This window comes from Platichthys flesus, chromosome 7 (genome assembly GCF_949316205.1).
Source record: "Platichthys flesus chromosome 7, fPlaFle2.1, whole genome shotgun sequence".
NCBI classification, from domain to species: Eukaryota; Metazoa; Chordata; class Actinopteri; order Pleuronectiformes; family Pleuronectidae; genus Platichthys; species Platichthys flesus.
In genome coordinates, this window is record NC_084951.1 from 3,779,394 (window position 1) to 3,792,482 (window position 13,089).

The 13,089-nt window shown below is 42.8% G+C and overlaps 1 protein-coding gene across 1 annotated transcript; it reads right to left on the reverse strand.

Moving 5' to 3' along the window:
• Window positions 1-9,745: 9,745 nt before the first annotated feature.
• LOC133956220 (oocyte zinc finger protein XlCOF6.1-like) lies at window positions 9,746-11,931 on the reverse strand. Its single transcript, XM_062391108.1, has one exon. The coding sequence runs from the start codon at window positions 11,835-11,837 to the stop codon at window positions 10,653-10,655; it is 1,185 nt and encodes a 394-aa protein (XP_062247092.1). The 5' UTR covers window positions 11,838-11,931; the 3' UTR covers window positions 9,746-10,652.
• Window positions 11,932-13,089: the final 1,158 nt, after the last annotated feature.

The following is a 13,089-nucleotide window of genomic DNA, read 5'->3' on the forward strand; positions in this document are numbered from 1 at the left end:
AATATAATAGCAGTATATAGTAATAATAGCAGCAACAGTATATATAATAATAATAATGGTAAAATATAATAATAATAACAATATGTACACATGTATAAATATGTGTATATAGACTTATATATACAAAGAATATATAAAGACTATGATATAGTATATGATATATAGTATTTATTTGGCGATACAATAGATCAGGGGTCTTCAACGTTTTTCAGGCCAAGGACCCCTTAACTGGTGGAAAGCTGGAGCAGTGACCCCCTACTATATATATTGTATAAAATTGCCTAGTGCCATATATAAACATAGCTACCCTGTTATTGTGCATTCAATACTAAGCTATTCAAATATTACACAGGCTCATATATTCATGTTTTTAATTTAAACATGTGCATGGTACAGGGTGGCCATGCCACTGCCATTTATAAACATACATCTTGCATACAACACTGAGCTATTAAAGTAGTTCAGAGATTCATGTTTTTATTTTAAACATACATGTAGAAGAGACAGTGAATCCTCAAGCCATCTCTGGATGGCACACATACTCCCACATTAGTGAGATGTCGGACCCTGATGGGTAGCACACAACTTATCTGAGCTTGAACGGATGGAGGTTGTCAGGCAGAGGGTCATATCAGCCTCACAATATGTTGGATGCATGTTAATGTGTATTTACAGACATTTAAATTTGTGAAAAAAAAATTGTTAGAAAATAAATCAAAAATTTACAAAATTTAAAAAAATTGTTTAATCTACCAAACATTTCGCGACCCCCCTACAGTACCTCCGCGGACCCCCTAGGGGTCGTGGACCCCCTGTTGAAGACCTCTGCAATAGATAATATAATATACTATTAGAGTGTAAGAATATGTAGACTGAGTGTGCAAAAGACAATATTATTGTATAAAATGATGAATTGAGACAGGTATGTTTAGTGCAGTTCTGTGATGATGGCTCTGACAGACGTAGATGCGTTGTACAGTCTTATTGCGGTTGGGAGGAACAATTTCCTGTATCGTTCCTATAGCAGCGGGGTTGGATGAGTCTGTGGCTGAAGCTGCTCCTATACTGTACTATACTGTACTATACTATACTGACATTTTGCTCACTTTGTTAGATCAGTGCTAAGAATCTTCCTTCTCTCTTCTCTGTCTGTGGGTTCACTCCCTCCTCATAAGTTTTGTTTTTCACACGTGGTTGTATAATCTTCATCCGGTGTAAGAAATTCTGATATTTTCTGCCATGATGTCTCCTTCGCCTTGTTGAGTGTGAGTGTTTCCTTTCTTGATGAATAAGAGTTTGAATTCTACATCAAGCTTCTTTTCTGCAATTAATTATTTTGAGCTGCATGCACATGGCCAACACATGGTTTATCAAAACCTGGGTAGAGTTAGCCTTACTTAGACCCAAAGAGAAGAGCATATGCACGTCAAGATAAGCATTATAACTCCTCCTCTGCAGACAGTTTACACTACTCAATGTCACAAATATAATTTTCTTTATGATTTGACATCATGTAAGCACTTGTACTTTTGTATTTCCACTTTGTTTCTTCATACTTCTACTCTGATATATATAGTAATTGTATTTTATTCTCCATTACATTTATTCAACGGGTTTTAAACAACAGATAATATAGCAACCTGTTAAAACACATTGTTAAAAACCAAACCGTTGGTTTTTTAAATGTTTCGTTTCTGATTTTGTTTTTGTTATTTCAAATGTCTTATTTGTTAAAAGCTTTTCTCAAATGCTTTAATGATCAAAAGACAAAGAAGATCTCACAATATATCAATTTTTTTTTTTTGCTTTAAAACTTTGATTACACCTAACTCGCCTATATCTAAAGGTATCAGGTGAACAAAAACTTAAATTTTCATCCCAGAAACCGCAGCAAAATAGTACAGAAATATTTTGAGACTAAAAGAGCCCCTTAAAACATTCATAATGTGCCCAGTTACGAACACTGGGCCAGTATAAACAGGAAGCAGATTGTGTACTATGTAGTTGGTTGCTTAGTAAGAGATTATACTACGAACCAGACTCTTACTAAATCAGATCTTCTTCTGTGTGAATGCATACTGTTAGTCCCCAAGTTTACACTATACTGTTTAAAAAAAGAGACATCTGTGTTTCAAACACATCACTTTTCACAGGTTAAAAACACAGAATCTTTACTCGAACACACATTTGTAAAGATAAAAATACGAAAATAGCTATTCCTTATCTCATCTCATCTCATTTTCGTCCGCTTATCCAGGGTCTGGTCGCGGGGGGAGCAGCTCAAGCACCAGACTTCCCTTTCCCGGGCCACATTGACCAACTCTGACGGGGGGATCCCGAGGCATTCCCAGGCCAGTGTTGAGATATAATCTCTCCACCTAGTCCTGGGTCTTCCCCGAGGTCTCCTCCCCACTGGACGTGCCTGAAACACCTCCCAAGGAAGGCGCCCAGTGGGCATCCTTACAAGATGCCCGAACCACCTCAGCTGACTCCTTTCTAAGTAAAGGAGCAGCGGCTCTAATCCGAGTTCCTCACGGATGGCTGAGCTTCTCACCCTATCCCTAAGGGAGACGCCAGCCACCCTTCTGAGAAAACTCATCTCGGCCGCTTGTACCCGCGATCTCGTCCTTTCGGTCATCACCCAGCCCTCATGACCATAGGTGAGGATAGGAACGAAGATCAACCGGTAGATCGAGAGCTTTGCCTTGCGGCTCAGCTCTCTTTTCGTTACAACGGTGCGGTAAAGCGAAAGCAATACCGCCCCCGCTGCTCCGATTCTCCGGCCAATCTCACGCTCCATAGTACCCTCACTCGCGAACAAGACCCCAAGGTACTTGAACTCCTTCACTTGGGCTAAGGACTCATTTCCTACCCGGAGTAAGCAATCCATCGGTTTCCTGCTAAGAGTCATGGCCTCAGATTTAGCGGCGCTGATCCTCATCCCAGCCGCTTCACACTCGGCCGCCAGCCGATCCAGTGAGTGCTGAAGGTCACAGGCCGATGATCCAATGAGGACCATGTCATCTGCAAAAAGCAGTGACGAGATCCTCAGACCACCGAACTGCAACCCCTCCCCACCACGACTACGCCTCGATATCCTGTCCATGTATATCACAAACAGGATTGGTGACAAGGCGCAGCCCTGGCGGAGACCAGCATCCACTGAGAACGAAACTGACTGGCTGCCGACGACGCGAACACAGCTCTCGCTTTGGGAGTACAGGGATTGGATGGCCCTGAGGATAGACCCCCTTACCCCATACTCCCGCAGCACCTCCCACAGTTTCTCCCGGGGGACCCGGTCATACGCCTTCTCCAGATCCACAAAACACATGTAGACCGGATGGGCATACTCCCAGGCCCCCTCCAGGATCCTTGCGAGAGTGAAGAGCTGGTCCGTAGTTCCAAGTCCGGGGCGAAAACCGCATTGTTCCTCTTCAATCTGAGGTTCAACGATCGGCCGAACCCTCCTTTCCAGCACCTTGGAGTCGACTTTACCAGGGAGGCTGAGAAGTGTGATGCCCCGGTAATTGGCACACACTCTCTGGTCCCCCTTTTTGAACAGGGGAACCACTACCCGGTTTGCCACTCCTTTGGCACTGTACTCGACTCCCACGCGATGTTGAATAGGCGTGTCAACCATGACAGCCCCTCAACACCCAGAGCCTTTAGCATTTCTGGCTGGATCTCATCAATCCCTGGGGCCTTGCCACTGCGGAGATGTTTGACCACCTCAGTGACCTCCACGAAGGAAATTGACGATGAAACACCATCAACCTCGAGCTCTGCCTCCAACATAGAGGGCGTGTTATTCGGATTCAGGAGTTCCTCAAAGTGTTCCTTCCAACGTCCGACGACCTCCTCAGTTGAGGTCAACAGAGTCCCATCCTTACTGTACACAGCTTGGATGGATGGTTGGATGGTTCCCCGTTTCCCCCTCCTGAGGTGCCGGAAACACTTCTGGAGCTGCGGTGCTGACCGAAAGTCCTTCTCCATGGCCTCTCCGAACTTCTCCCACACCCACTGCTTAGCCTCCGACACGGCAGCAGCTGCAGCCCTTCGGGCCTGTCGGTACCCTGCAACCGAGTCAGGAGTCCTCCAGGATATCATATCCCGGAAGGCCTCCTTCTTCAATCGGACGGCTTCCCTGACCACCGGTGTCCACCACGGTGTCCGAGGGTTACCGCCCCTTGAGGAGCCTAAGACCCTGAGGCCACAGCTAGCCACCGCAGCTTCAGCAATGGAGGCTTTGAACACCGCCCACTCCGGCTCAATGCCCCCAATCTCCACAGGAATGCCAGAAAAACTCCGCCGGAGGTGTGAGTTGAAGATACCTAGGATGGGGGCCTCCTCCAGACGTTCCCAGTTCACCCGCACTACTCGTTTGGGCTTACCAGGTCTATCCGGAAATTTCCCCCATTCCCCGATTCAACTCACAACCAGATGGTGTTCGGTTGACAGTTCCGCCCCTCTCTTTACCCGAGTGTCCAAAACATGCGGCCTCAGATCAGATGACACAATCACAAAATCCGGGCTTCCTCCGGGCCGGGTCCCATCTCCTCTTTTTCCGATATTCATTGAGGGTTTTTGAACCATTCTTAGTCTGGCCCCTCACCTGAGACCACTCTGCCATGAGAGACCCTACCAGGAGCACAAGGCTCCAGACAACACAGCCCTCAGGTTCACAGGGACACGCAAACCTCTCCACCACGATAAGGTGACGGTTCCTATTCCTTATGTATTTTCATAATTAAAGTCAAAAGAGTCCTTCCACTTAACTGAGCGTGAAGATATGTACAGCTTCATAAGCACTGAAACAACCCTCTAATAACAAAGCATCCTGGCAGTGTTGCAAACAGACCACTGCTAGCACCCTGAAGCTGGATGCTTTTGATTTATACGTGAATAATGCAGCACATTTAAGCTTTTCAATATCAATTGGATGAATGGCCAATGTCATGGATTCCCCTGCATTAGCAAAGATGTTCTTAGGATATTATAGGTTTGTCATTTTAGTAACTGCAAACAATTGCATTGGTTTATTTAAGATCTCAACAATGTTATTACAATGACAACCCCGGCAATACTTTTTGTTGGATTAGTTTACATTAATGACTACTAATGAAGTGTCAACGTTTTTTGAAACGCGGTCACAATTTGAAGGGAAAGATTTCCACCACTAAGTCTTGTAATTATGTTTCAAGGGCAAGATAACCCTAACAAAAACAAGGGGGAGGGGCAGGGAGATGCTCCAAGTTTTATTTCCCAGGCGACTGTAGTATGGGTGCAGTGACATCTGTGAGACGATGAGCTGTGTGCCCTTTGTAACAAAGCAGTGGTTTTATTTCTGTACCCTACCAAGACAAAGTGCTGGAACCCAGTGGGATTATACCTGGATTCTAGAGCACGTTCTCTCTGCAGTGAATAAAAACAGTTTACGGGTTTTCTGCAGGTTTATCTCTTTTGCTCAGGAGAAAAATATGTGGTATTAAAATGGAAACTTCTAGCACATGTGAACAGACTTTAAAGGGGGAAGTCAGATAAATCTTAGGCCACTTTCAGACATGCACTAAACTCCAGATAATCTCCTGATATTCTCCAGAGGTGCTGTATGTGAGAATGCAAAGTCAGAGTGAGAGCCTCAGGACTTTCGCAGGAGTTTCTCTCTAAAACTTTAACTAATGTTTCAATACAGCAGGAATCAACGCGAGCGAGTGGGTATGTTGATGAAGCTTAAAGCATGTTACCATTTGCTAGCCTGGATGCCAGACGAATTTAGCCCCGCCCACAACATTTGAGGTCTGGAAGTTCGGTCTGGAGTCGCTCCGTTGGGGAGAAATTATGCCCGGTTCGAAATCATCCGGGCCAATCAGATGTCAGGGCGGGCTTTATACGATGATGGACAGATGATCAACGGTAACGTAATCAACTACATCATCAAAGTGCACTTGGGTTGACGTTGTTTTCCACAAACATGCCTGCCGCTGGAGAGCTGAGATGTGTAGATGCTGTCATTGAGTCTGTTTTAGAAGACATCGACAGCACATTCATTTTGAAAGAGGAACAGAGAAACGCGATCAAGGCATTTGTAGATCGAAAAGATGTTTTTGATATCCTTCCTACGGGATTCGGAAAAAGTTTAATCTATCAGCTGGCCCCAATGGTCACGAAGAAGATGGGATACGGGAATGTCGCGTTCCAACCGTGTGATTAAGTTCTTACAGGGCCGACAAATGCGATACGATTTGTTTGATGTGTTGTGGAGCTGTAATCCTTAACGGAGAACTTGTTCGTACGTGCATTCACCTTTACTGTAACTGACTGCTACACCTGCCACTTTATGCATTTATGGGGAGAGCGTGGCCTAGGGGATAGAGCGGGTGTTCTGCAGCAAGATACTGAACCCCTAAAATGGCCCCTCATAAAATGAGTGTTCTAAAATTGTAAGTCGCTTTGGACAAAAGCGTCAGCTAAATGACATGTAATGTAATGCATACTGTTTTATTCTGTTATTTTGTGTTGGGCTTATTTAGTTTTACACGTAGCGACTCCCCTCGCATAAATACCTGCAGTTTAAGGAGCGGACCATGTTAATAGACGCACCAGATCCCTCGCTTGCGGACCAGTGCAATAAGACACCTGCCGTACAGTGCCGGCACAAGGATAGGAGCAGGAACAACGACGGTTGAAACACGCCCCATAATCACAGCCCAATGGAGCGGTATCAGACACACATTCTGACTAGAATTGTGAGTCTGACAACGTCAGGCTAACCATTTGCAAAAAAAATAAAAAATCTCTGCATAAAAAGCGTTGCTATACACGAAGAAGACACTGAAGACGACATCAAGAGAGCATCATGTGGAGATATGCTTTGGGTCATTGTCCTGTTGTGGGGGGAAATTGGATCCAATCAAATGCTGTCCACAGGGTATGGCGTTGCAAAATGGAGTGATAGCCTTCCTTATTTAAAATCCCTTTTACCTTGTACAAATCTCCCACTTTACCTTCACCAAAGAAGCCCCAGACATCACATTACCTCCACCATGCTTCATAGATGGTGTCAGGCACTCTTCCAGCATCTTTTCACCTGTTCTGCGTCTCACAAATGTTCTTCTGTTTGATCCAAACACCTCAAACTTAGATTTGTTTGTCCATAACACTTTTTCCAATCTTCCTCTGTCCAATGTCTGTGTTCTTTTGCCCATATCAATCTTTTCTTTTTATTGGCCAGTCTCAGATATGGCTTTTTCTTTGCCAATCTGCCTAGAAGGCCAGCATCCCGGAGTCGCCTTTTCACTGTAGACGTTGACCCTGGCATTTTGCAGGTACCATTTAAAGAAGCTGCCAGTTGAGGACCTGTGAGGCGTCTATTTCTCAAACTAGAGACTCTGATATACTGAGTTGTGCACCGGGGCCTCCCACTTCTCTTTCTAATCTGGTTAGAGCCCGTTTGTGCTGTTCTCTGAAGGGAGTAGTACACACCATTGTAGGAAATTTTAGACGCAAAAAATAGACGTTAGAAGTTATTTTTTTCTGGCCATTTTGAGAGTATAATGGAACCCACAAATGTGATGCTGCAGACACTCTACTAGCTCAAAGGAAGGCCAGTTGTATAGCTTCTCTCACCAGCTAAACAGTTTTCAGCAATGCTCACATAATTGCACAAGGGCTTTCAAAGGTTTTCTAGTCATCCATTAGTCTTCTAAGGTGATTAGCAAACACCATGTACCATTAGAACACTGGAGTGATAGTTGCTGGAAATGGGCCTCTTTACAACTACATAGATATTTCATTAAAAACAAGACATTTCCACCTGGAATAGTCATTTACCGCATTAACAATGTATAGAGTGTATTTCTGATTAATTTAATGTTATCTTCATTGAAAAAAACAGTGCTTTCCTTTGAAAAGTAAGGACATTTCTAAGTGACCCTAAACTTTTGAACGGTAGTGTATGTCTCCTTTTGAGATAGAGCAGACACACTTTGACAGAATTCTGTTCTTCTATGTTACATTTCAAGATACAGAAACTTTTTTACATTCTTTTATCTCATCACACCTGGATCACTGAACTGTCTTTTATAACTATATTCATTATTTGTTTTCATATTTTTTAGGTTTTTGCTTTGTTACTTTACTTTGAGAAGTGCATGCTCAAATAAGATGTACCTTTAATAATCCTCCATGGAGGAAATTCATAGTCGAGGCAGCAGCACAGGGAAAGCAGCAAAATGTAGTAAGAATAAACATATGAATAATGACAAATTTAAATATACTGTATATATTAAGCTGTTTTTCAAAATTGTCATTCTTGTAAACTGGCAGGCTGCAGCTCAGCTCTCTCTCTTTTTGAAAGAAAGTTATTATTATTGTTACTATTATTATCACAGCTGCAAAGGGAGATGTTATTTGGATTTGTTTTCTCCAACTCAAACAAATCATCTTGATAGATGGAAGATTTATCCGTCCATCTACTTATGTCCACTGTCCACAACTGTTTTGATGAACTGTGGAAACAGACATCTGTGAATCTAACCCATGATAAGACATGTCCATCACTCTCAGACTGAAATAATGTAAGAATTTTCTAGATAGAGGTGTAATTACAGCTTTGCCTCTTTTGGACAACACTACACATGACTAGGGACACATTGTGTGTTTGCACATCCGCCAGTTCACTGGGGACATTTGAGACCATGTCAAAACCTTGAGTTGAAATATTTGAAATCCGTTTGACAATTCATTGACTGGATGGCTCAAATAACCTGCTCTGTTGGTTATGTACAGTAGAATCCTTCCAGAGATTCACAAACTGAATCCGTTGTTGCTGTGCACAAAGTGTTTGTCTTCAGACCAGAATCTGTCGACACACAGAGGATACATATGATGGAGGGCACGTATGAAGACAAAAAACACCTGAACTATGGAATCAACGAGAAACCAACTATGCCTTTTTTGTTTGGTAAAATATCATTAAATCTAATCTGTAGCTCTTATTACATCTTTAGGAATTAAAATGAACCAGAGACAAATTTCAACTATAATGGAATAAAATGGAAAACCAGAAAAACAAAAAAGGCTCAAGGGGCATTATGAAAAACACAACAGGAAGACCGCAATTTTGCATTTAGTGGCCATTTTCCACATTTTTACTTTGATGTACTTCTACCAGGGCTTACAGATCAACTTCCAATTGAGATGAAAACAAAAACAATTAAACATTAAAATGACAATATCTAGGACTGCAGAGCTTCACTGAAGGGGCCCGAGCACATGCATTTTGAAGAATGGCATGCGTTGTGCGCACTGCGGCAAGGATAAACACTTAATTTCCTGCGCCCGTCACGTGATGTTGATCCTTGCTTACTAATTGCTCATTAGATTATATAAGTTTGTTTTGAATCACTGCCCTATGATCTTTGTTATTTTATATAGATCTGTGATCTACTGAGTCCAGTATCACAGAATGACCAACGGAACCAAACCATCCTAGTACAAACACACATATAAAAATAATCATCTTAAATTTGATAGATTGGGGACAACACAGCTGTCTCTGAATTTAACAATCCTGCTGTCTGACATTTACCGTCATTCATGTCAACGAGGGCTCCTCCGTCATTGCTGCTTCCGATTGACTGTGAGAAGCTGATTAATTCGTCTATCGATGAAACAATTCAACTGTAGCCAGTGCAGCCTCCGTTCGTACAGAAACAAAGAGGAGGAGGGCGACAACGCATCCATCTTTTTATTAGACTTTTATTCTTGGAAACACAGTCAATACATTAAGGAGAACACACACCGTCATTGAATCTCACAAACCATTGTTTTAAAAGTGTTGTGTATTCGTTAGAGTAAAACATGTTGACATATGCTTAGAACATAATAATAGGCTTACATTTATGGTGTTTGCCCTCTGGACACTCAGACATTCTCAGAGAGTCCACCAGGTGTTTGTCTTACTTACTTTACCTATTTGGGGACGACCTTTGATCTAGGGAACCATCTCTGACCAGTTAACAGATGGGCTCAGAAGGGATGTTCTTGACCAGTGTGTCTTCATGTTCGGACACAAAAACGTGTCCTTATTTAGTCAGAAATCCCATGTGGGATGTGTTTTACCCAGAAGTCATGGGTGGAACGAATCTCCCTATATAACTGTGTGTAAGACCCCAGCACGTCAGACTTTCACTATTGGCTGTGTGTCTCCGGGTATCTAGATGCCCGTCCCGACCTGTAATTTCTTGTAATAAACCTTGTTACACCGAAACTACTGGGTCCTCGGAATCCTTCCTTCATCATCAACAACTTCTACAACATCATCGACCTCTCGGCTGCATCAAATATACGATAAAAGAAACATATTTAATCAAATGAACTAGTTAAAAACACACACTCAAACGTTGCAAGGAACACACTTTAACCTTAAAATGACACTATGGACATTATGAAAAATAGATAAATTATGTAGAAATCAGTAGAAACAAGATATATAAACACAAATCTTTCGTGTTATTCAATGAGTTATATTTTCTAGGGACATATAAACTATTAATAGTCTATTTAAAACAGTGAACTATGAATATGTATAATATGAATATCTGCTGATAAATCCTAATAAATTTGTTGTAGCAAAGGTTGCAACTGAATCACTTCTCGCCTTTATGAGTCATCACATGTACATTTAGATGGCCCCTTTCGTTAAATCTTTTACAACACTCAGAGCAACTAAACGGTTTCTCTCCTGTATGAGTCATCATATGTGAATTTAGATGGGTCTTTTGGCTAAATCTTTTGCCACACTCAGAGCAACTAAACGGTTTCTCGCTTGTATGACTCCTCATATGTACATCTAGATGGCCATTTTCGCTAAATGTTTTACCACACTCAGAGCAACTAAACGGTTTCTCTCTTGTATGACTCCTCATATGTACATCTAGATGGCCATTTTTGCTAAATGTTTTACCACACTCAGAGCAACTAAACGGTTTCTCTCCTGTATGACTTATCATATGTGAATTTAGATGGGCCTTTTGGATAAATCTTTTAGCACACTCAGAGCAACTAAACGGTTTCTCTCCTGTATGACTCATCATATGTGAATTTAGATGGGCCTTTTGGCTAAATCTTTTACCACACTCAGAGCAACTAAACGGTTTCACTCCTGTATGATTCCTCATATGTGTATTTAGAGAGAACCTATGGCGAAATCTTTTACAACACTCAGAGCATCTAAACGGTTTCTCTGCTGTATGACTGCTCATATGTCTATTTAGACGGTCCCTTTTGCTAAATCTTTTAGCACACTCAGAGCAACTAAACACATTTTTGTCTGTCTTACATCCCATATCACTTGGAGGCTGTTTGTTATCTCCTGTATTTAAACCAGTCTGAGGTTCCCTGGTCTCCATCCAATAATCATCACTGTCTTCAGTCTCATAAGAGTCTTCAGTCTTGTCCTCAGGACCTGGTTGTAAACGTCCATCAAGACCTAAGTTCCTGGCTGGTTCTGGTCCCCCACAGTCCGCTCTGTCGACCTTCGTCTCATTCGGATGAAGCTTGGACGATTTAGGTTTCTCTTCATCTTCTTCACTCTTCACAGTGACAGGAGTCAATGTGAACTTGATATCAGCCTCCTCCAGTCCTTGAAGCTGCGGCCCATCCTGATTGGCCCACGGTTCCTCCTGTTCCTCTTTAATGTAGGGGGGCTCTGGGTTCTCCTGGTCCACAAGGGGGCTCCACTGCTGCTCCTCAGGGGGAACCTCTTCTTTATTCACCATCAGTTGCTGGATGTCTGCAGGACACACTGAAACACAAATACACACGTTTATCATTTCAGAGTTTCCTGAAGTGTTTTGAAAAACTTGTGTTGTGCGTTTAATGTCGACTGTTGTGATTTTTGAAGGATCACATTCAGGAAGAAGAGATTTTGCGATCGTTAATAGCTGGTGTTAAAACGCAGCTTGTAAGGGGATAAGTATAAAACAAAGGGTGTCTGGTCAAATAAAAAAATTAGGTCACTAACAGAGGAGAGAGTTAGTTAGTTGATTAAGCTGCTTTCAGACAAGACCTGTGGGTAAAACTCAGAGAATTATGTCCAGTCTTTCTGTTTCAGACATGAGATACACAGCAGCAGGTTTTCTGCACAGATTCCGTTCACAACAGCATCAAATCCCACATTATTTATGTGAGAGGTGGAGCAGCTGAGCAGACAGAGACAAGAAGTGGCGTATTATCTCTGCTGCTCGAGCTAATGCTAGCTAACGTTAGCCTGTGAGCGCTTCCTCTAGGGCAGGGGTAGCCATCACAGTGCCTACAGGACCAAGCGATTCACCCGCAAGGCATGCTCTAAATTTAAAAAAGATTTAAATTGTTTATATTAATTAAAATTAAATTAAATAAGGGGGGGGGGGGGGGGGGGGCGGGGGCAGTCAGTGTGATGCAGGGGGCTTGTTTATGAGCCCCACTGCCATGGGGAAAAAACTGTTCAGATGGCTCAAGGTTTTCTTGCAGCCGGTGATCACTCGAAGGCCCTTCCAGACTGACGAGGAGTCGTTGGCTGCAAACTGTTGTTCCAGCTTCTTCGAATACTTTCGTATGGCCTCCTTAATCTCCTTGCCAAACGTGTATTTAGCCAGTCTGAAACCATCCATGTCCCCACTCTTGAAGGCCACCTCCTTCTCCAAACGAAGCTGTTTGAGCTTTGCTGTGAACCAGGGCTTGTCGTTGTTATAACTCACCCTGGTGCGTGACGGAATACATCTGTCTTCACAGAAGCTGATGTAGGATGTCACAGCATCTGTGTATTCGTCCAGGCTGTTAGAAGCAGTTTTAATATGTCCCAGTCAGTGTTTTCCAGGCAGTCACGCAGCTCCTCCACAGCTTCTCTGCTGTTCCAGTTCTTTAATCTCAGCACAGCAGGTTTAGAAAGTTTTAGTTTCTGTCTGTAAGCCGGGATCAGGCGAATGAGAGCGTGGTCGGATAGACCCAGGACAGTGCTGGAAACTGCATGATACGCCTTGCTGATGGTGCTGTAACAGTGGTCCAGAGTATTGTCTCCCCTCAAAAAGTGATTATAATTTTATA

Excerpts from the sequence above, each read along its gene's own strand:
- LOC133956220 (XM_062391108.1), bottom strand. The coding sequence starts at position 11,837 with ATGATAAACGTGTGTATTTGTGTTTCAGTGTGTCCTGCAGACATCCAG.